The sequence below is a fragment of the Panthera uncia genome, chromosome D1, assembly GCF_023721935.1.
Source record: "Panthera uncia isolate 11264 chromosome D1, Puncia_PCG_1.0, whole genome shotgun sequence".
NCBI lineage: Eukaryota > Metazoa > Chordata > Mammalia > Carnivora > Felidae > Panthera > Panthera uncia.
In genome coordinates this window covers 110,042,764-110,067,182 of record NC_064808.1, presented here as the reverse complement: position 1 = coordinate 110,067,182, position 24,419 = coordinate 110,042,764, and the positions used below count along the sequence as shown (strand labels likewise).

At 50.1% G+C, this 24,419-nt stretch overlaps 1 protein-coding gene across 1 annotated transcript in view; it reads right to left on the bottom strand.

Moving 5' to 3' along the window:
• The window catches only part of TMEM123 (transmembrane protein 123), a 57,468-nt gene extending 37,839 nt beyond the window's left edge, over positions 1-19,629 (bottom strand). The window contains exons 1-2 of the mRNA XM_049614349.1: positions 19,449-19,629; positions 14,192-14,248 (exon numbers count right to left, since the gene is read on the bottom strand). Coding sequence (XP_049470306.1) covers positions 14,192-14,248; positions 19,449-19,548 — 157 coding nt within the window. The 5' untranslated portion in view covers positions 19,549-19,629. The remainder of the gene's footprint in view (positions 1-14,191; positions 14,249-19,448) is intronic.
• Between the last annotated feature and the right edge of the window lie 4,790 nt (positions 19,630-24,419).

Genomic DNA, 24,419 nt, shown 5'->3' with positions numbered 1-24,419 from the left:
CATTAAAAGGATCATTCACCACAACAAAATGGGACATATTCCAGGCATACAAGAATGTTTTCCTATCTACAAATCAACGTGCTACACAATGTTAACAAAATGATGAATAAAAATATCATCTCAATAGACGCAGGAAAAGCAATGGACAAAAATCAACATCCATTCACGATAAAAACTCTCAACGAAGTGCCATGTGGGAACATACCTCAACATAATATTGGCTATATGTGACAAATCCACAGTTAACATCATACTCAATGGTAAAAAGCTGAAGATCTGGAAAAAAGATAAAGACATCCACTCTCACCACATTTATTCAACATAGTACAGTCAACACAAGTTGGTCCTATAGCCAACTGTATATACAAAATCCTCGACAATCTACCCAAGAACTAGTAGAATAAATGAATTCAACAAAGTTTCAGGACACAAAATTTATATTCATCAACTGGTTGCATTTCCATCCACGAGTAACAAACACAAAAGCAAATAAAACAATCCTATTTATAAAAAAGGACAAAACATCACTTTAACCAAGTCACTATACTCTGAAAACAGTAAGGCAATGATGAAAGAAACTGAAGATGACACAAATAAATGGAAAGAGACGCCATGTTCATGGAATTTATACAGGCTGACCTTGTTTTGTTGCACTTTGCTTTACTGTGCTTCACAGATAATGAGGTCTTTTTTTGTTTTGTTTTGTTTTTGTTGTTTTTTTACAGAGTCAAGGTTGTAGCAGTACTACATCAAGCAATTTCACTGGTGCCATTTTTCCAACAGCATTTGCTCACCTCGTGTCTGTCACATTTTGGTTATTCTCAAGGTAGTTAAAATACTCTCATTTTATTTGTTACGGTGAGCTGTGATCAGTGATTAAAACTCCTGAAAGCTCAGATAATGGTTAGCACTTTTTTGTAATAAAGTATTTTTAAGTTCAGGTATATACATTTTTAGTGACATAATCCTATTGCACACTTAGCAGACTATGGTGTAAACATAACTTCACATGCACTGGGAACCCATGAGAGTCATTTGACTCACTGTATTTCAGTGGTCTGGAACCAAGCCTGTTATTTTTTTGATGCGTGCCTGCATTGTTAGGGCATCCGTACTACCTGGAGCAGATTCAATGCAATCCCTATCAAATACCAGTAACATTTTCCACAGAACTGGAACAATCCTACAACTCATAGGGAACCACAAAAGACACAGAAAAGTGAAAGCAATCCTAAGAAGAGCAAATCTAGAGGTATCACATTCAGGTGTCAATCTATACTACAAAGCTATAGTAATCAAAATAGTATGGCACTAGACATATAGATCAGTGGAACCCAACAGAGAGCCCAGAAGAAAAACCCATGTTCAAATGGTCAATTAATCTAAGATAAAGCAGGTAAAAGTATACAATGGAGAAAAGACATCTCTTCAGTGGAGAAAAGACATCTCTTCAGTAAACGGTCCTGGGGAAACTGGACAGCTCCATGCAGAAAAATCAAACTGGACCACGTTCTTAAACACACAAAAATAAACTCAAACTGGATTAAAGACCTAGACATAAGACCTGAGATCATAAAACTCCCAAGAGAAAACAGAGGCATAAACTTGTGGATAGCAGTCATGGTTTTATCCTCAAAGACAAAACAAGCAAAAATAAACAAATGCGACTACCTCAAACTAAAAAGCTTTTGCACAGCAAAGAAAATCATCAACAAAACAAAAAGAAACCTACAGAATGGGAGAAGACATTTGCAAATGATATATCTCATAAGGGGTTAATGTCCAACATATACAAAGAACATATACAACTCAACACAAAAAACAATCTGATTAAAAAATGGGCAGAAGACCTGAATACACTTTTTTCCCCAAGGAGGACATACAAATGGCCAACACACACATGAAAAGATGCTCAACATCACTAATCACCACGGAAATGCAAATCAAACCACGATGAGCTATCGCCTCACACTTGTCAGGATGGCTATCATCAAAAAGAAATAAAAAGTGTGTGGGAATGTAAATGGATGCGGCCACTATGGAAAACAGTACAGAGGTTTCTCAAAACACTAAAAATAAAACTACCATATGGGGCACCTGGGTGGCTCACTCAGTGAAGTGCCCAACTTCGCTCCAGTCACAATCTTACCATTCCGGAGTTCCAGCCCCACGTCAGGCTCTGTGCTGACAGCTCAGAGCCTGGAGCCTGTTTCAGATTCTGTGTCTCCCTCTCTCTCTCTGTCCTTCCCCTGCTTGCACTCTCTCTCTTTCTCAAAAATAAACATTTAAAAAATAAAAAAAAATAAAATTAAATTAAAATTAAACTACCATACGATCCGGCAATTCCACTCACAGGTACTTAACTGAAGAAAATGCAAACGCTAATTAAAAAACAAACACACACACACACATCTCTATGTTTACCACAGTTTTACAACAGCCAAGATATGGAAGGAACCCTAGTGCCCATGAAGAGATCAATGGATAAAGAACACATAATGTGTGTGCGTCGTACAATGGAATAGGACTTCGCCGTAAAGAATGAGATCTTGCCATTTGCAACATCACAGATGGACTTAGTGGTATTATGCTAAATGAAATGCAAGGAAAGAGAAATGAAGTACCACATGATCTCACTCACACGTGAAATCTAAAGAAAACAAATGAACAAACACAAAGAGACTCAAATACAAGAACAAACTCGTGGCTGTGAGCAGGGCGGAGGATGGGAAGATGGGTAAAACAGGAAAAGGGGATTAAAGACACCAATTTCCAGTTAGAAACGAGTCACAGGGATTTAAAGTACAACATGGGGAGTATAGTCCGTTCTGTAACACTTCTGATGACAGATGGTAACTGGACTTACTGTGCTGAGCAATTTGTAATGTACGCACACGTTGAATCACAACGTCGTACAGCCGAAACTAAACCTGTATGTCCACTACAGTTCCAAAAAGACAACGAAAAGGACTCCTCCAACTCCACGGCAACACATCACTAATCCAATTAATATGGGCGAAGGACCTCAACAGACATTTTTCCAGAGAAGATACACAAGTGGTCAACGAGTACATTAAAAGATGCTCACTATCACTCGGTACCAGTAAAATGCAAACCAAAGCTGTGCTGACGCATCATCTCATGCTTGTTAGCACAGGTAAGATCAAGACCACTGATAAATACTGGTGAGGATGTGGATGAAAGGGAAACCTCCAGGGCCGTTGGTAGAACTGTCAAGTGGCACAGCCACTGGAGACACCAGCATGGAGGTCCCTCCAAAAATCAACAGCAATACCCTACGGTCCAACAATTCTACTTCTGGGCATTTGCCCAAAGGAAACAAGAACACTGTGTCGAAGAGATCCCTGCGCCCCCAGGTTAACAGCAGCTTATCTACAACAGCCAGACAAGCATGGAAACCTATGGGTCCATGAGGGGACGGGTGGGTTAGGAAGTTCTGATACGTGATACATACACAACGGATATTATTCAACTACAAAAAAGGACGAAATCCCACCACTTTCAACACCATGAGTGACCCCCGAGGGCATCGCGTTAAGCAAAGTAAATCAGACACAGGCAAATACTCCATGATCTCACTTACCTACGGGATTTAAAATAAAGAAACAAACCAAGCTCACAGGAAAAGAAATCAGAGGTGTGGTCACCGGAGGCAGGGGTTGGGGAGGGGAAGCAAATGAAGGTGGTCAAAAGGAACAAGCTTCCAGCTGTAGGATAAGTACTAGGGCTGTGATGTGTAACAGTACCATGATTAACACTGCAGTAGGATATACAGCAAAACTAGGAGTAAATCCTCAAAGGCCACATACATCACAAGAACCAAAAAACCGTTTTTTTGTTTGTTTTGTTTTCTGGGTTTTTCTACCTATGACACGATGGATGTTAACTTACTATGGTCTTCACAATCTAAATCAAATCATTACAGTTATACCTTAAACTTATACAATGCTGTATGTCAACTATTCTCGTCAAAACCGTAAAAAATGTTAAGTCTAACGGTGGCATTACGCTGGTTTAAAAAAAGAGTGTCCTCTTGTTTATAGGTGAAACAAGCAATCTCAATACACACACCTTCATGATAAAAGCCAAACTACTCCTTAGGGGGTTTTCAGCCAGTTTCCTGTGGAGAAAATCACAAATGATTCATGTTTTCATTATCTGTAAAGTTAACTGCTGTTTGCTCCTTCCATTTTCTCATCACACTAAACAGACTTAACGGGATTAAGTAACTCAGGCAGTTTGCTTTAACACCTTCGGGAATTTTCACCAGGCACGATTGTGAAGAACAGGTGTGTTAAGGGTGACAAACAAAAAACTCTTATGAACGGGCTGCAACTATTCTGTGCAGCTTTTCAGGTAAATAAGTCTTTCGGTTATGAGACTTCTCTCAAGGCATTTGTCCCTACCCTTCCTTGATAACTACTGGGCTCCTATCCAATCAAAACAATGGGAATAAAAATAACAAAATGAGGGGCGCCTGGGTGGCTCAGTCAGTTGAACGTTTGACTCTTGGTTTCAGCTCAGGTCACGACCTCACAGTCGTGAGTTCAAGCCCTGCATCGGGCTCTGTGCAGACGGTGAGGAGCCTGCTTGGGATTCTCTCTGCACCTCCCCCGTGCTCTCTTGCTCTCTCAAAGTAAGTAAACTGGAAAAAAAAATAACAAAATCACGGTAGGACTAAGAGCACCCCGTGTCCCCCTCCCCGACCTCATGGGGGTGAGCCCAAGAGGAGGACCCCTGGATTGCCTGCCTTTCTCCCCACGTAAGATCTTATCGTTCTTTCCCAAGGCAGTCAGTTTTAAAAGGGCACCCCCGTGGCAAACAACGCCGACTCAGCAGGGGCTCCCTGGAAAGGCTGGCGCCCACCTGCCCACGTCCCGTCGTGACCGTCACCCTGACTCCGCGCCGCAGCCCTGGCCACGTGCTCCACTCCCCACTCAGGTCTCACGGCTCGCGGGTGCCCCCAGACCAGTATTTGTAACGTTCCAGGCAATTCTAATGTGCTGACACATGCGAGGAGCCTTGCTCTAAGGCTTGCAGGTTTTCGACATGCCGATGGGATAACATAACCACAGGGGACGTCTCTGAGGTTTACCCCGCAAGAAACCGCTTCAATCTGAGGTCACCCACCCAGTTCACACTGTGTACTTCCCACGCCGTCCCCCCATCTTTCTCCAAGACCAGGGGCCGCTTCACCCCCCACAGCATCTCCCGGCAGCGCCTGGTCCTGACCCCTTCCCGGCCGGCAGGGGCCGAGGCCGCCCCTCCTGGGACCCGCCCCTCCGCCCGCCAGCCCGCAGCTGTTCTCAGCCGTACCTTCTTCACCGTGACCCGTGACAACCCCCGAGATCCACGGGCCCGGCTGTGGGGACCGGACCGGGCCAATAAGCCCCCTGAGCTCACACCCTGAGCCCGCGGCTGGCCGTCCCCTCGCCACGATCCAGCACCACCTGTCTCCAGCTCCACCACGGCCATCCAGGCAGGGTATCCGTTTGGGCTGATTTGTTTAAAATCCTGCAGTGCCTCCCACCTCATGGCCTGCGAATCCGAACTCCCTGAGGGGCTTCGGCGACCCCGCCCCTCTCCTCCCAGCCTTCACCCGCAGGAAGCTCCTTCAGATCAGGGCAGAGCTCAGATGTTCCTGCCTGGCCACAAGGTCACTGGCCTGACCGCTGGTGTGTGTGTGTGTGGGGGGGGGAGCACCTGACTCAGCAGGAAGACGGCCTGGGGCACAACCCTGGTGAGCTGGGCCACATCCCCACTGACCTCCTGGATCCCCGCATCCCTGCCCTCCTTGGAGACTTCACCTGAACTAAGAACACACACAGCGCTGCCCCGGGACCGGGTAACACGACCACCAACCCTCCCGCTAACATTTAAGGCCACTCTTCACAACCGTAAAGTGAAAGGCCCTGTATCCAGTTCAAGGAATGCTGGGCAGGGAAGGAGGGAAGGGTTCTCGTTGACAAAGGAGCTCCCAGCTCATCTCACAAGTAAGACTGGGGTAGCAAGCGTTAAAACCGGCTTCTCCTGTTTCAACGGAAACGTACACAAGGTGTTGTGCTGAGCACTGAGGAGGAGGTGGTGAGTGACAGAACAGACTTGTGGGCTGGGGAGGCCGACTTAAACCCTCAACCAGACACAGTTGGTCAGAGACTGTTCCCTGAGGAAGGGAAGTTTCAGCTGAGATTGGAAAGCTGAATGGATGTTCACCAGGCAAAGGCAGGAGGGAAGAGTTCTTCAGGGAGTGAGAACAGTACATGCAAAGGCACTGTGGCAGAGAAGGTGAACACAGGAGGGACCAAAAAAGGGTCACTGTGGCCAAATAGCAAGCAGGAACACATTTACTTTTTCATTTGTGCCAGGTGCCATTTTAAAGGCAGCTGATTCACATGTTACCTCACCTAACCCATGATTGCACCTGAACTTGACAGAAAGCACTGAGGCACCAGGACAGTACCTAACTAACCCAAGCTCACTTCAAAGCAAAGAAATTATTTCTTCTTTTTTATCTCCCCTGAAATAAGGGCATGCATACTGGCTGGGGGAGGGGGGAGACATGAAAAACTCGTGAATCAAATTCACTGTGGAGTGAAAGTAGTCAAGCCAGTTCTCACTACAGTCAGTTGAGAGACTAAAACCATCACTTTCCAACTAGGTGTTTTCATGTTGTAAGACGTAACCACAGTGAAATGTTTTGCAGGAGACGATTAATTCCCTTTTTAAGAATCGGTGCCCATGTAGTTAAGTTCAAGTTGAAAAGAACTAAAAACACTTAGTGGAAGTCATTTGAATAATGGTTAAAAAAAAAACTTTTCCCAAATTCCCACAGGAATCATACACTATTTTTATAGGTAGAAAAAAATAAGGCAGAGACAAGCTAATACAATGACAACCTAATCAACAAATGGGCAAAGGACTTGAGACATTTCTCCAAGATGAACCAATGGCCAATAAACAGAACAGATTCATGCCTTCGTGAGTCAACAAAGAAATGAGACACTGTCTCATGCTAGACTGGGGCTCCCCAACCCCATTTCAATGTGAGAGGGATTCCCCCCACCCCCCTGGAACACCACGCAGTTCTTGGGACCCTAGCAGGGTATCCGGAAACTGAGTTCTGACTTACCCACCCAGACACAGCATGGGATCCTGCAGGCGAGGGCTGGGTCCCACAAGACCACCCCCAGGCCGCTGGCTGTGCTTCTAACCACCCGCTACGGTCTAGAGGTTCCAATGACCCCTTAGGCTCTTTTAATTTGCCAGAGCGGCTCACAGAACCCGGGGAATAAAGGAGACAAGGCAGCATCCAGTCGCACAGAGACAGGGGATGAGGTCTGGCAAGAGGCATGGAGCTCTGATGCCCTTGCCAGGTGACACTCTCCCGGTATCTCTCCCTGTTCACCACCAGGAAGCTCTACAAACACACTCTTCTGGGTTTCCCAAGAGGCTTCATACTTGGTCACGCCTGACTAAGTCATTAGCCTAGGCCAACTGAGCCTCCTGCCCCCCAACCTCCCCTCCCAGAGTTGGAGACTGAAAGCTCTAACCAACCAACCAACCAACCAACCAACCACAGGGTAGGGCCGGCCCCACCTCTGGGTGGGGTCTCAGAGTCACCTCATTACGGTAACAAAAGACACCTTTAGCACTCCCCGATTTATGGTTCTTTTTTAAAAACCGCTCTCGGGGCGCCTGGGCGGCTCAGTCGGTTAAGCGTCCAACTTCAGCTCCGGTCATGATCTCGCGGTCCGTGAGTTCAAGCCCCACGTCGGGCTCTGGGCTGACGGCTCAGAGCCTGGAGCCTGTTTCAGATTCTGTGTCTCCCTCTCTCTGCCCCTCCCCTGTTCATGCTCTGTCTCTCTCTGTCTCAAAAATAAATAAACGTTAAAAAAAAAATAAATTAAAAAAAATAAAGATGAAAAAGAACCATAAAAAGCCCCCAAAACCAGTATGAAAATACTCCCCACTCAGTTGAAGGAATTTAGCTCCTAACAGACTTTATGAATCACATCTCAGATTAGTAAACAGAAGGTCTATTACCTGGAGTCTGTAGGAAACAGGCCCCTTTTACTGCCAGTGGGAGGAAACAAATGTGACCTTCTTGGAAGAAAATTTAGCAAAAGTCACCAATTAAAGTAATACACCATTTGCCTCAGCGGCTCTGCCGGCAGGAAAGAGCCCACGGGCGCCCTTGCACGGGTGTGCACCAAGATAGGCCAGGAGAGGTGCTCGCCACAGCCCTGCTTAAAACCGAAGTGCAGATGACCTACGTGTGCATCACCAGAGGGTGCGTGAGTGAGTTAGGCTGCGTCTGTCCTGTGGGCCAGCACGTGGCCGTGAGGAAGGACGAGGTCTGTGCTGTGATTGTTGTGTGCACTACCACGTGGCCGTGAGGAAGGACGAGGTTTAAGTGAGACCAGCTGGGCAGCCAACAGTGTGCCTGGCGTCACCCACTCATGTTAATGGCAAACGTGTACACCATAGACAGATCACGCGTACGCGATTTTTTGCAAGGATACCTGCGGAAATGTAGACCTTTCCGGCTCCAGACCCTACATGAATGGCTATTCCCCTAACTGGGATACACCAGGAGAAGATGTCTGGGTGGGCAAGGAGTCTAGCTTTGAGCTGGTACAGTCCATTTGGGAAAGGACGTGGCGGGGCTCGGTGCAGGAAGGAAGACTGGAGCCACGTTCGGCATATTTCCAAGCACTGCTGAAATTTCTTATCGTGCACGTGCCTCGTGTGTTAAAATTAGTTGTAAATAAGTTACACAGTAAGAAAAAAGAGATACAGAGGACCCCAACCCTGAGCACCCGAAGCCCATCAGTGCGCGACTCTGGCCACTGTACCATGCACTGCTGCACGCTGGGGTGGGTCATGAGTCCAGAGCGAGCCCGCCAGCTTCCTACGGAAAAGGAGTATTTACCAAAAAACAGACATAAAGCAAGACGTGCTGTGGATCTGGTCCCAGCTGAGTCCCAGCTCCGACTCCTCACACTGGCCTTCAGAATCCGGGGGTGGGGGGGGGGGCGCTCCTGCACCCCGTGTGTGCCGGACCCCAGCCCTTGGCATGCACCGCCCAACCCCACCCAGAGGTCTGGGTGCCGGCTCTTCTGCCCCGGGTCTTCCCTTGGTGCCGAGTTTCACCTCCACCGTGTTTGCTTCTGCCTGCCTCTGAAAGGCAAGAGCGTGTAACAACTCCCCCGCTTGGACTTTTCTCATTTCCTTTTCTGTGGAGTTCTTGTCAGCACTGCTGGATCCCTGCACGCCTTCTTCGTCCACGTCCTTCATGCGGTTTCTCCCGCCCAGCCCCCCGCCCGGCCCCCGGAACCGCAGCCGACAGGCACTGCTCCCGGGTTCTCCCCCACCTTGCAGACTGGTGGGTCCCCGAGCCCTGCGGCCGTGAGCCTGGAAACGGTGGCAGAGGCCTGAGGCTGTGGCCACCTCCCCGTGGCTCACAGGACAACGTCTGTGGCGGCAGCTCGCTCCGTGATCCAGGGCCCTGACTCCAGCCCGAAGCACGCCTCTGGCAGGCGCTTCGGGAAACAGAACACCAACCAGTTCCACCGTGATGCCTGCCATCGCGGGGCCCACGGCAGCTCAGAAACGCCGCAGCTCGAAACCCCTGGACGGCTGACTTCCCCCGCCCAGGAAAGGCCCAGAGAACTTAGCACAGTTGCCTCAATCCACACTTCTGGTCTCTTCTTCTTACAAGCCTGCTCTACTGTATTTTTGAGGTCTCCAAATAAAATCTCCCTTCTTTTTTTTGTTAAATTTTTTTTAACGTTTATTTATTTTTGAGACAGAGAGAGACAGAGCATGAACAGGGGAGGGGCAGAGAGAGAGGGAGACACAGAATCTGAAACAGGCTCCAGGCTCTGAGCTGTCAGCACAGAGCCCAACGCAGGGCTCAAACTCACGGACCGTGAGATCATGACCTGAGCCGAAGTCGGACGCTTAACCAACCGAGCCGCCCAGGCGCCCCTAAAACCTCACTTCTTAAATACTATTTCCATGCCCTGATCTCCTACACGTGGCGATATGACCGCAGTGTCATCGCCTCACCGTGCCAGCCAAGACCTGCCTGTGCCCCTGCCACATAAGAGGCTCAGTCCCGTTCCAGGCCCCTGTGCCAACAAGTCCCTCTGGCCAGAGCGCCCTTTCCCCGGACTTACGGGGCTGTCCCCCTCCGACAGGCAGGTCTCCCAGACCACACCACCTCTGGGAAGTCCTCCCTGACCGCCTAATCTGAAGCAGCCCTTCCGGGGCTCCCCCACCTCATTTCCTGGTTCACTTCTGTGTATGTTCATTCCATCCTGTTTACTCTTTAAATCACCACCCGAAAACACCTTCCTCAGCCTTTTATCTCCATGGCGTCTACACCCGCTGTGAGATCCTTCGTGCGGGCAGGGCTGTCCTGTTGACAAGCCCATGCCGGAGCCAGCCACGGGCGGGTGGCACACGAGACGAACACCTGTTCACTGAACACGAGTGGACACAGTACGCGTGACGTTCCCGCCCTACATTCCTGAAGACAGCATCTGATGAGGTTAAAAATCACCATCAAGGGGCGCCTGGGTGGCTCAGTCAGTTGGGCGTCTGACTTCAGCTCAGGTCACGATCTCGCAGTCCGTGAGTTCGAGCTCCACATCGGGCTCTGGGCTGATGGCTCAGAGCCTGGAACCTGCTTCCAATTCTGTGTCTCCCTTTCTCTCTGCCCCTCCCCCGTTCATGCTCTGTCTCTCTCTGTCTCAAAAATAAATAAACGTTAAAAAACATTTTTTTTTTTAAAAAAAACAATACTTCTGTTTCAAAACCACAAAATACTTTAGGAGATTAAAGGATACCTAGGTAGTTCAGTCAGTTAAGTGTCTGACTTCGGCTCAGGTCATAAACTCATGGTTCATGAGTTAGAGCCCAACCTCAGGCTCTGTGCTGACAGCTCGGAGCCTGGAGCCTGCTTCCGATTCTGTGTCTCCCTCTCTCTCTGTCCCTCCCCCGTTCATGCTGTGTCTTTCTCTGTCTCAAAAATAAATAAACGTTAAAAAAAAAATAAAAAAAAATCACCATCAGTTTTGAAATGCAATCTTGAAAACAGGAGTTGAACATGACAAAAAGTCTCAGAAACGGACGCGGTTCTGTAAGAGCAAGCGAGCTCCTCGGGGCAGTCTGGGAAACTCTGCCGCCCTCGTGTCCAGAAATCGGAGCTCGAGCCAGGTCCGTGTGCTCGGAATCGCTCTGGTCCTGCCACATCTGTGGACAAAACCACGCCAACTACAGACGTGGGAAGGGCCGGGCCCGGGATGTGTCACCAGGCCCCAGGCAAGTCTGTGTGCACCGCACGTGAAGGGAGACGACTCAGAGCAAATGAGGCCCAAGGAAAGAGCTTCAGCCTGGATGGTGATCCCCTGTCCTGGGGAAGCATCAGTGATAAGGGGTCACCGGTGAGAAATGCTGTCCCTTCTGAACCATGTCCAGCTCCCTTGTATCTCTGCCCAAACCTGTTGCTAACAGGTAACCTGGGCATGTGGCATCCTTGCACCATCAACAATAAATTCATCCAGACTCTAAAATAGAAGCCCTCTGACCGTATGTAAAATGAGAAGAACTGTTTTCTCTACAGGCTGAAAACGTGTCCCAAGATCTGAGAAAATACATTTTTTTAAAAAGCGCTCTCATAATTGCCCAACAATCATTATTACATTTTAGGTAATGTATCTTTCCCCCTCCAGTTAAAAATTTCTGTAGAATCACTAGAACGAAGTAAGACCCTCTAGAAAAGAATGTCAAAAATATAGCTAATACTCATCAGACGACGATGGGGGCGTATGAAAATACAACCCTTACATATAATTGAGTGGCACAACCCCAAAGGGACCTCAACTTCTGATTCTCTGACCTCAGGCATTGACATTATTCTACGAACAACAACAAAGCAGCTATAATAATGGAGAACACTGGAGCACAGACCAGTCACGTCTGCAAAACACATACGGTGGTTCTTTGATGAGGTCAGTCAGCAGTGACAAAACACACATTTGGTTCCACAATTCAGTTCAACCCACGTGTTACCTCCTATGCACCGGGCACAGAGCTGGGATGATAAAGTCATAGACACCACTCTCAAGGAACTTAGATGGAGACTAAAAACAAACCAAACAGAGAAAAAAGATTTGCTGAATCTAATGTGTGGAGTCCTCAAAAACGGACAGGCACCAATGTCTCCAGCAGTGTTGCTGGCACTTTGCACTTTTTCCAAGAACACCATCCTGCAGTTCACAAAAGACAGCAGTGTGCTAAAGAAAAGTGTTCTTTTCCTTTTGGAATCGATGCCAAATAAACCATGCTGGACAAACAGCATCAAGTAAATTGGTGATGTTTAAAAACAATGTTTCCAATATAGAAGGGTTTGCGTTACTACAAAAGACAAAATAGTAAGCATCGCGTCCTATAAAAACACACAACCGCAACACGTTATGTGTTTCAAGATCCAAAGAGGCTGTAATAGGAACAAGTTAACAGTCACGGAAAGGGTTACACACTGAACAACCAAAAAATTTTTATAGCAGCTGTATTATCCGATGTCTTAAGAAAAACCTTTTGAGGCCATGCCTCTTTTTCACTCCACAAATTTCCTGGTGCCAGAGGAGAGGGCGTGTGAAATCATCCCACTGACTAGAGGCATTGATCTTTAACAACTTGTCCACAAGTGTCAGCAGTGGTATTTCTTCACTGAACAGGGTTTTTAAAGGTAAGACCACACCACGGTTTCAGGAAATGCCGCGAGGGCGCCCAGGTTTCGAATCCCAGGAAGTGAGTTTCAAATCTGGGCTGTGCCATGGGACCTCGGGCAAGCTTCTAAACCACGCTGGGCCTCGGTTTCCTCCTGTGTGACAGAGAACCACACCTCCCATCTGCACTTAGATCAGCAAACGTGTGACAAGTTTCTTAGGCATTGCAGGCATTCTGTAAATGCTGGCAATTAACACGGTTCTACCTCCTGGGTTTGTGCAAAGTTGATGCTCAGCGGTACTCAATTAGATTCAGTAAAGGCCAACAGGAAAAGTCACCTAATAACCTAGTTATTTTTTAAAAAACCCTCATATAACTGTCTGGCAATAATCGTTATGACATCTGGGGGTAATCTATCTAGTCTTTTTCCCCAGACGAAGAATTGCCTCCGGAATTACTAAAGCTAATACAGAAGAGTGCTCTCTATTCAGCCAGAAGCCAGTCGGGGAGGCAGACACGATGAGAAGCACAGAGGTAACTGAGAACACGACATACGCAGAGCACGGAGACGCTGACGGCAGTCGGCACTCCACAAAGCCACGCAACAATGCGAAGGTACGTAAAGCTGCTCAACCGTTCACTTAGAAATGGTTGACATTCCGGGTTTCACATGATGTGTATTTTTCCACAACGAGATAAAATAACACCACAAGAACTCCAAGAAGTCAGGGCTTGGACAACCTTGTGTCCTGGGCACCCAGAACGCCTCCGCACATTCCAGACCCTCTGTAAATACTTGGTGGATGAAAAGTGGAAACCACGGGTCTGGTGAGGGGACCTTCATACCTGTTCTGGTTTCGACCTCAGTGCAAGCAATGTGCCGTGACGGTTTACTGCTGACGCCCAGGACATCAGCGTGGTTCCCAGACCCCTCCACGCCGGTGGGCTCTCAGTTCCCACCAAGATACCCATGTGTCAACGAAAAGCAAGTCGGGGGGCTGCGACCTGACCGGCGCTGGAAACGTAAGCAGGGTCTCCCTGGAATCACCCACGGCGGATGGGCCTGGAGCGGCTCGTCGCACCGGCGACACGGGCAAACTCAAGTACTCAGGTTTCCCGTCCACAGCACGGTGCCAGACCTTCACGTCTAAAAACGGGCTTCGAAGCTCAGTACGAAATTCCAGTAAGACAAAAGTGTTAGCATTCATTCAGGTCCTTGCCGGCCCAAGAAAGAATATGACCTGGCGGGCTATCCGTTATTGCCGCCCACTAAGCGCAGCCCTGGAAGGAGGGTGCGGCGACCTATGAATCAGGGACTCGTGGCCCAAACGGGTCACCGTCCCAGCTCCTCGTGCTCCCCTGCCGATCTCACTTTCCGTCCCCGTCCCCGAGACAGATGAAAACCAATGCTTTCCAACCTGTCTAAACTCACCTGTTGAGTCAGCACTGTTGTTTCCTGGAGACACCAACTTCCTTGCGTCTGGAGCTCCTGTAAAAATAAAAACATGTCCTGTGATGAAAAAACATCTGATATTTATCTGAGGCCCCTGGCATCGGGTGGTGGTGCTGCGGGGGGAAGCCGGATGTCCACAGCAGGGTCCACTTTTGCCACTGTTGCTCTGAAACGTACCTTTCAAGTAAGTGTCAGTAAAAGCGGGGCCGTGTGACTGGAGTCCTTCAAGACAGAAAACACGCAGCTTACGTAACCAACACTCACACAGTACTTGCTATGCGCCAGCTACCGAAAAGTCTGTCCACCTGCCCGCGGACACGGCGAGGAGCGAGACAGAAACCAATCTTTGCTACTGACCCCTCTGCTCGGCCGAGCGCCGTGGACCGCCCGGGAGGTCCTGCACCACCAAGGCCCCCGACTTTGGACAGCAGAGAGCAGACGACCTGGGTAGGATTTTCTTTTTTTCCCCCATCTCACCTCTGGCAAACAGCAGTCTGTTCTCTGTATTTTAGACTTTGTCATTTTTTGCTTTGTTCATTTGTTTCTTAAAGTCCACATGTGAGTGAAATCATATACTTTTCTGACTTACTTCACTTAACGTCATACTCTCTAGCCCCATCTACGTGGTTGCCAAGGGCAAGAGTTCACTCTTTTTTACGGCGGAGGAATATTCCATCACGCGCGTGCGCACATCTTCTCCGTCACCTGCCGAGGGACACTTGGGCTGCTTCCGTATTCGGGCTACTGCAAATAATGCTGCAGTGAACATAGGGCTGCATGCACCTTTTCAAGTAAGTGTCGTTCTCTTCTGATAGACATTCAGAAGTGGAATTGCTGGCCATAGGGTAGTTCTATTTTTAACTTTTAAAAAAAAAATTTTTTTTAATGTTTATTTTTGAGACAGAGAGAGACAGAGCATGAACGGGGGAGGGGCAGAGAGAGAGGGAGACACAGAATCGGAAGCAGGCTCCAGGCTCTGAGCCATCAGCCCAGAGCCTGACACGGGGCTCGAACTCACGAACCGCGAGATCGTGACCTGAGCCACCCAGGCGCCCCTATTTTTAACTTTTTGAGGAGCCTCCATACTGTTTTCCACAGTGGCTGTACCAGTTTGCATTCCCATCCACAGTGCATGAGGGTTCCTTTCTCTCCACATCCTCACCAGCACCTGTCTTTTTTGCCTGTTTCTAGCCATGCTGACAGGTGTGATGTGGTTTTTCCTTGGGGTTTTGATTTGCATCTGATGAGTGACGTTGAGCATCTTTTCGTGTGTCTGCTAGCCATCTGGATGTCTTCTTTGGGGAAATATATATTCAGGTCCTCTGCCCATTTTTTAATTGTATTGTTTTGGTGTTGAGTTAACTTAAGGTCTTCATCTATTTTGGATATTAGCCCCTTAGGATTTTCATTTTTAATTGCAAGCCTTCTCACAGAAGTACGATTCTTTTAATTTCTAACTAGTACTCTAAGATTTGGAAAAAGTTTAGAAGAATTCTATGCCCCAGTTAAGCAACTTTTCAGAGGGGTTTATTCAACCCAGCTCTTGGTATCATGGAGTATAAAATATACACATCACATAGGAAGAGAGCAAGTATATTACCCACGAAGATAGCCCTCCCCGACCCAAACACCCCTCACAGCACAAGGTACGCAGTAATGAGTCTGAAGGATCTATTGTCACTGTGTGTGCACATTTCTTTCTCTTAATGAACTATTCCATTTGGTGTGAAGGTAAATCGGATGATCAAGGCCTGCAGACCGTCCTTCTCCCGTGTCTGCTAAGAGCAGCCTTGAGGGGGGCACTAGCATTCATGGACGAGTGACTCCTGGTGAAAACGAGGCAGTGTCCCAGCGGCGCGTGTTCGCCTCACTGTACCGTCCTCACATATCCGGCAGCTGGTATCGAATGCTGGCCGATATTGGGAAGAACCTTCTGCACGCCAGGACTGCGGGGGAGCACGTGACTGGCACTGGCTCACCCAGCCCTGCTGACAGGTCCTAGATAGGAATACCATCATCAGGGCCAGGAAGGGAGGTCCAGAGAAGGCCACCCCGCTAGAAAGGGGCAGAGTGTGGATGGGGACCAGGCTGCCGGACCACAAAGCCCCTGTGTCGAAAACCAACGGTTGATTTTCTGCTATAAACCTGCTTCCTTCCCAGGCTTCTTGGCTGTTGTGTTTCCAGTTGTTCAAACCCAGACCAAGAGGTCATGCCTGGACAACTCCTCTTCCCCACTCCCTCACCCAATCCTCTGTTAGCAAGGGGTTTCAGTTCTACCCCCAAACAGATAAGCAATACATGCACTGTCTACACTCCCAACACGCCATTATCTTTCTCCTAGGCTACTGTTTCTGTGTCCCTGCCATTGTCACTCTTACGAGGCATCATTTCCTGGCAACCTTTTTTGCTTGAAAAAGACACAAAAGCAGATGATCTTTGCAGCTCGAGGACCTTCCTCTTTTTTGCAGTCAATTACTTATGAAGCAGGTACCGTGGGTAGGCAGGTTTTGCATCCTAGGAGACAAAGATACCGAGCACCTAACTACAAAGAGACTGATGCTTTCTGTGACGTAAACCAAACATTAACATACAATAATGTGCTGAATGGTAGAAAGTTACATTCATCAAGTGGTTCAGACTCACTGGGGATTAATTTAATCCCCTAACTGGCTGCCCAGGAGGGTGGTGTTTGGTGCCTGGGACTCACTTTAGAAAGTCCCAGTTACTAGGAGTCCCTCCCTGAGACTCGCCGGGGTTGAGAAATGTGAACTATGGCTTTCCTGAGAGTAGACACAGGTCATCAAGAGAGCCGCAAGTGGCCATCTCCGGGCAACCTGTTTGAACTCTTGACTCCCGCGTTTCTGGAGCCACCTTTGTTCTTGGACTTTTCTGTCCAAGACTCAACAGAGTCCCTTCTTTGCACTAAGGCTGTTCAAGGTGGGTTTCTGTGACTTACCACCAAGGGTCCTGATGGACGCCGCCCCCATCTATCCTGCTTGCCGCTTCGCTAACATGTCCACAGCCTTCCCCACACCTCCAACTGAAGATATTTACGAAACTACAGGGCAGACTGAAGGAGATTTTAAACAAGAATTTCAATGTTTTGATCTTCTCCTGCAATATTCCAGGTAATAGCACATTGGAGACTGAAGCATTATTTACCCGCACAGCCAACACCACCTAAAGTGACCTAATGGCAAAATGGTTAATTAAGGGTTTGGATTTTAATCTCTGAAATCAAACATGTATGAATATATTCATACTTTGAATACATTAAGTAAGGTCTAAGCCTCCGTTTTTTTCATCTATAAAATGGGAAGAATACTGTCAGGATTCATCGGGATGAGGATTATCCTTTTTTTTTTTAATTTTTTTATTTTTTTATTTTTATTTTTTTTTTATTTTTTAATATATGAAATTTACTGTCAAATTGGTTTCCATACAACACCCAGTGCTCATCCCAAAAGGTGCCCTCCTCAATACCCATCACCCACCCTGCCCTCCCTCCCACCCCCCATCAACCCTCAGTTTGCTAGGATGAGGATTATCCTATTAGCATGACAGGACGTACACAGGAAACTGCCTGCTGAAAACACTGTAAAAGCCCTAGTATGACTGTTTTTTGTTTTTTTAAGTTTATTTATTTTTGACAGAGACAGAGTGCAAGCATGAGCTGGGGGAGGGCAAAGAGAGAGGGAGACACAGAATCCGAAGCAGGCTCCAGGCTCCAAGCTGCCAGCACAGAGCCCGACGTGGGGCTCGAACTCGCGAACTGTGAGATCATGACCCAGGCCAAAGTCGGACACCTAACTGACTAAGCCACCCAGGCGCCCCGTGCCCTAGTATGATTGTTAAAAATTACTGTACTTCACAAGGATACTTTATACACATTACACACTCCACAGGAAGGCCAGGAAACATTTCCTTGTTTTGAGAAGTTCTCTACAGAACCGTCTTTTAGTCTAATTTCACAGTGACATTAGCCTCTGTAGACAGGGATTCCAGCTCCTGTTTGCTGTACTGGTTGGTTCATGAAATGAAGGCTCTCCTGCAGCAGAGATTCATTCCCAGATTTCCAAACAGCGCTCACCTCTAGTGAGACGTTAAGTAATAAACAGAACGGTCCAACAGTGAGTATTAAAACAAGGCAATCTGTTATTAGGGGGGAAAAAAAAAAAAAAGAAAGCAAGGACACTGTAACCAGTTTCTCTGACCAGAAATTCACCGCAGAAACAATAAAGTTTACTTTCACAAAATAACAAATAAAAAAAATGGAGACCTGCCCTTATAAATACTGGTATAAAATTAGCACCAAAACAGACTGTTTCATTCCAGATTGTTCACCTTACAGTGAAACATCTCATTAGTATGGAAAATAGGATGGACGTGATTTACTGATCATCAAACTCAGGGCTGCAAAGCCGGCTCGGGACACGCACAATTCAGCACAGCAAACCAACAAAACAACCAGCCAAACAAACAAAAAGTATTATTGTCTTAACTTCACCCAGATAATTCTAGCCAAAGCAGGTGTTGCGCCTGAACCGCAGCCTCCATCCCTCGCTAAACACACAGCAGGTGGACGGAATTTAAAACTACGGAGGACTTGGGTCACTGAAAAGAACTTACCCTAGCTTCCCGACCACTGCCCGGTGACCCGACCGCGACAGTGGCTGACAAAGGGAACACGGAAAGCACGCGGCGAACCCCAGCTTCCCGGCCCTTCCCCAAAAGGACCCCCTCACCACCCCCACCCCGAGAACGACGAGGGCCCTGCGCCGGGGGCGCGCACAGCTGGCGGTGGCACGAGGGCTGCGCGGCAGGTGCGCGCCGGGGCAGGTGCCCACCGCGCGGGGCGGGGCGCATCCGCGGGGGCGCCCGGGGAGCAGCCCGCCCCCCCGCGACGTCCCACCTCGCGTCTGGGGGCCTCAGTCCGCGGCCGCGCAGCCCGGCGCTAAAGGGCTCCGCACACCCGGCGGGCACGTGTGCGCAGGAACCCGACCCAGCTTCCAGAAGAGGGGGGCCCGGGGGCACTTACCCCCCCCCCCCCGGGACACACCAACTTCGGGGCGCGGGAAGGGGACAGGAAACCGCGAGCCCGCGCCTGGGTCACTCAACAGGTTACGCGCCCCTCCGGGCCTGCTACGGCGGCCGGCCCGAGCCTCAGTTTCCCCGGCCACGTCCGGGGGGCCCCCCGCGCGCACAACCTTCCCGGGGAGCCCGCGCCGCCACCTACCGTCCAGGCCCGCGCTGTCCACGGCGGCCTTCAGCAGCGCCAGCACCAGCAGCGCGCATAGGACCAGCGCGGCCCAGCCGCCGCGCGCGCCCGCTCCCATTGTTCCGAGGGCGGGACGCGTCGGCCCCGCGGCTCCCGACCGAGCGTCCGCCGCGCCGCACAGCCGCCCCGCTGCCCCGCTGCGCACGGGCGCCGGCCCCCCCAGATGCCCAAATAGGGCGCGGGAGCCGGCTGGGGGCGGGACGGGCGCGCAGGGGCGGGGCTTGGCGGAGGGAGGGGCAGGGCCTGGTGGGGGGGCGGGGCGGGGGTCGGCGAGGGCGGGGTTTGGAGGAGGGGCGGGGCAGGGCCGGCGCGCGGGAGAGGGGCTGGGGCTCGAGGTGGGGCGGGGCCGGGAGGGGAGGCGGGAAGGGGCACGGGCGCGGGGGCGGGGCTTGGCTCGGGCAGCGGGCCCAGCCGGGCGCGCAGGGACGGGGCGGGGCGGGGTCGGGGGCGGGGCCTGCGAGGCAAAGCAGAGCGCGGGGGCGGGACCTGGCGGAGGCGGGACCTGGCGGAGGCGGAGGAGCGAGCCCGGGCCGAGTAGGAGGTGGAGCTCTGCTGGGGCGGGGCTTGTCGGGGGCGCGGCCCGGACACCCGGACGCTGAGGCGCCAGGCCCCCCTGCCTCGCGGGCGAGCCCCAGAAGCTGCAGCGGTTTCCTTTCTTCTCGGAAGTGGCGGTGTTGTTGTCGGGGACCGGAGCGGGCGCTGGGCCTCCGGAAGGAGTTGTTGGGTGGTGGTCGGTGGGGCCCGGGCCGCGTGGCCCAGCGGCACCGGGGAAGCTGCAGACTGGCTGAGCTGCGCGCCCCGGGGGAGGCCTCTTGTTGGGGTCGTGACCCCCTGGACTTTCTCTTCGGGGGACCCAGTCTCAGCTGTGGTGGGGGCTCTACAAATTCCTAGTTTAAATCCACACATAAAACAGCCACGATCTGGACAGGTGCACCCCCCTTTACGCCACTGGGCTTTCGGAAGGATCTGCATCAGTACCCGTTGTAACAAATCCCAGGAGGAGCTTGCTTTTAGGACAGAAGCCATTATGTTCTGGGCCGCTCTTCCCCGACACCATTTCGGCATTTCGGTCTTGTAGGAACGATGCACTTTCCATGGGGGTCCTGTACCCCACACTGTACCTCATCCTTGGCCGCCCGTGCCCTCCAGCTCTGTGCCTGCAGAGCCCAGTGGAGAGGGGAGCCAAGCAAAAGCCGGGGAGTGGAGCCACCCAGGCCCTGCTCCTCCCTTCTTTCCCTCGGGCCTGCTGCCCAGTTCTCATGGAATAACCTGTTTGGAATAGTTTGGGGCCAAGTCCCTCTTAAGCCGATGGCGCCGATTCCACTCACTTGTCTTGACTTGCAGTGACTCTAAAGTCAGCTTTTTGTTCCTGCTAAGAGCCCTGAAGGGACTTGTAGGCACTGGTAGCTGATGCAGGACAACGACAAAGAGTGAGTGGGACCCCTCAGCTGAGATGGAAAACAGCAGGATCCAGGACACTTAAAATCCCTATGAATCCCCAAGCTACCGCTCTCTACACGCTGCAGATCTTTGATATCTGACCCAGATTTCATGTCATAAAGGCCACATCGTTGCCTTGAAATGTTAAGTTCCCAAAACTATGTTAGGAGGGATATACTTACTGATCTCACAAAGTCCATCAATATGGACTTGACTGATCATAGAGACTGAAGAGGGCAATCTATCCCAGCAAGCACTCCCTGGCCTCCACCCTGCAGCAAGCTCCACTGGGGAGTCGGTTAAGAATAAATTGTTCTGGCAACTGCTTAGCCCACTGACCAAGCATTTCACAGCCCAGGTTCAACGTGCCTCTCCAGCCTTGGTTTGGCCACCCACGCACACGGGAGGTTTCCAGTTCCTTGGCATTGGGACACATTGTTTTCTCCTTCTGAAATGCCCCCCTCTGTTCTCTCGACCATCCTACATGTGAGTCTTCCTTTCAGGCTCGGTGTACATGTACCTGGGAATCTGGGGTAGAATGGAAGATGCCCCCAGAAGAGAAATGAGAAAGTCTGGAAGACAAAATGTGAACATAACAGTTTCTTCTGGAACTGACCTTGACCTGAATGACCTCCATCCTGTTGTCTGATTTCCGCACCACCAGCTTTGCTTTGGTAGTAACGGCACAGAACTGTGGGTGGGCCCACAGTTTCCTCCAGTGTGAGGGGGCTGGGGAAGGAAGGGACCATGTCCTTCCTGTCCTCCTGCAAAGTCCTAGGGGAGGTCTGCCCTCCCCGGGGAGATCTGCTTCTGCTCCCACCCCTGCACCATTAGACCCTGCTGATGTGAAAAGTTCAAACAACAGCACAGGAGCCCTTGGCGATCTAGCTGTCCCCCACCTTCCCAGCCTCATGTCTGGATCCCTCTCTGCAACCTCATTGGACTCCTCGAAGTTCTCCAAATGTTCCGGGGCCTTCTGTGCCCTGCGTGTTTGCTCTTGGTCTTCCTTTTGCCAGGATGCCTTCTGACGTCCTCTCCTGGTCAGTTTTCAGTCACCTTTCGAGATTCCCTTCCTACCTCTTCTTCTCCCCAGTCACCCAGGCAGGTTTTGGTGCTCAGATCTCCCCGCTCATACTTTGACCAGCTTGGTCACCCTACTTCTACCCTCTTCCCACAGCAGCCAGAGTGATCCTTCTAGAATATAAGTCAGATGATGCTATTCCCCTGCCTGCCACTTTCCAGAGTTCAAAATCATGGCCCTGCGCAACATGGTCCTTGGCTGCTCTTCGAGCCCCATTTCTTGCCCTCTCCCCCTTCACTAACTCAGCCCCAGCCTCCTTTTAGTTTTTTAGAAATGCCACATCAGTTCCCACCCCAGAGCCTTTCTGCTTACCACCCCCTCATGTCATTTAGCTCTCTGCTCATCTCAGAAAAGCTTTTCTTGGAGACTGCACCTCACAGTTTTATGTGTCTTGGTGGCACCTACCACTTTCCATCGTTACGCTCACGTATATGCTCAGTGTTTGTCTCTCCTCCAGGGATGCAGGTCCCATGAGAACCGAAGACTGTCTCTGGATGCAGGTTTCTGGTTCGGCTCCTATCCTGTATTGCTGTAACACAGTGGACACTGGTCGTACTTATGGCCACTCATCATCTTTTGAATAGCTTGTCTGCTTTTCTATCTCAAATCCTCAGCCTTCTTTGCGGCTGGGCTCCAGCATGTGTCAGAGGCTGTGCCAATCCGACTCGTGCACGTGAAGCTTCAGTCCCGGTGTGAGCAGGCAGAGGCACCAGGCCGGCCTGGAGCGCCCAGCTCTGCGGATTCCAACAGCAGCAGACGCAGGGGGCTGTGAGGCCAGCAGTCACAGCAACATCCCTTCCCCGGGGGATGGGGACATAAGACCCAGTGTCTGATGCAGATGTGGTACTGGTGGGGAGCTGCAGGGGAAACAGTTTCTCACGGGACCAGTTCTGCAGGGTTTGGGGCATTATTCCTGGAGGCTTCCATGATTCTCTACACCATCCACCAATCCTGAGAGCCACCCAGCATCTTCAATATCCTCCTTTCCTGCCAGGTCAGCAAGGGGCAGCTTTCCTTCTCCTGTCTAAGGACGCTGGCTCTATCCAGTTGTACACGCCTTTCCCCCCACCCCCAGGTGGCTATAATCTCCACTAGATGCTTTGTCAATGCTGCGTGCTTACAGTATGATGGACAGTGTCCTGATGGACTTGGCAGTCTCGTGGGAGGACAGACGCCATGGGCAGAGTCTAGTCACTGACACAGAGGGTGGTGGATGCCACGATGTGATACTGGACCAGTACGCACTGGAATGAGGGTCTGTGTCTTGGCATTTGTACCTGGGAGTGTAACACACTTTCCGTCATAGAGAAGGCATTCAGTGTGTGTGTATTTGTGCAACGAACGTGGGCTGGACATAAAGAGAGCAAACTACGGTACTTTTCTCCCTCAGTCATGTTTTCCCCCACCCATTCTGTATTTCCCATACATCTGTGTCTTAGACATAAGGTCACCTGAGGATGAAGTAGAGACTGGGACCATCGTTCATTCATTCATTCATTCATTCAATCAGTCAATACGCAAAAATTTACTGAACTCATGTCATCTACCAAGCGCGGTGCTGGGTGCTGGGAAACAGCAGCAAATAGCACAGATCTACCTGCCTCCTAAAATGACAGACCCCAGTGAGTGGTTGGAAAGGGCAATGGTCTCCAGATAGGAATGACAGAAGCTGCTTGTTAAGTCTGCACAAAAGACACGGAGATTTCATGTTCCATCACTGCAATTCCTTACATCCCATGGTCAATTTTTATTCATTCAAAGAAAAAGAGGTAATAAAGGAATTACCTTCTGACTGCACATAAACCAATCTGTTGATAAATCAGTATTTGCATGAGGAATGAGCCCGAGTTTTCCAGACTTTGAGACTGTGAGGGAGCAGCTAATAAGACAAGGCAGTGGGAGGACTGAACAAAAGAGTGTGGGTTGGTCTGTGGCCATCTCCCTGCCGCTGCCAATTTCCTGTCAACTTCCATGTTAGCAGATCGACAGCACGTGAGCATCCACTGTGATTAAGTCTTCACAGGGCGCGCTGATTCTCTGGGCCTCCTCCCTCTCCTGTACTCTGCTGCCTTCCCTTGTGTGCTGGAGCCCCTGCTCTACTCACACCTTCTTCCTCCCTCTGCTTTTCGTTCTTCCTTCGTGCTTCTTCCCCCAGAGTACAATTAATTCAAAAGGATCTACTGGGTGTCTATTTTGTATTCAATGCTCTGCAGGATTCGTGCATTAAGACAAGAGCAAAAGAAAGAACACAAGAAGCAAAAACCAAGTAAAGGTGAAGATCCAATGGCAGAGACCATAAACTCCTACACAACTGGGTTTTGCTCTCCAAACCAGGAGATCAGAGAAGAAAGTTCCGGGCAGACGACAGTTTAGAAGGAATGAATTCTCCAAAAGGGAGGGGGGAGCTG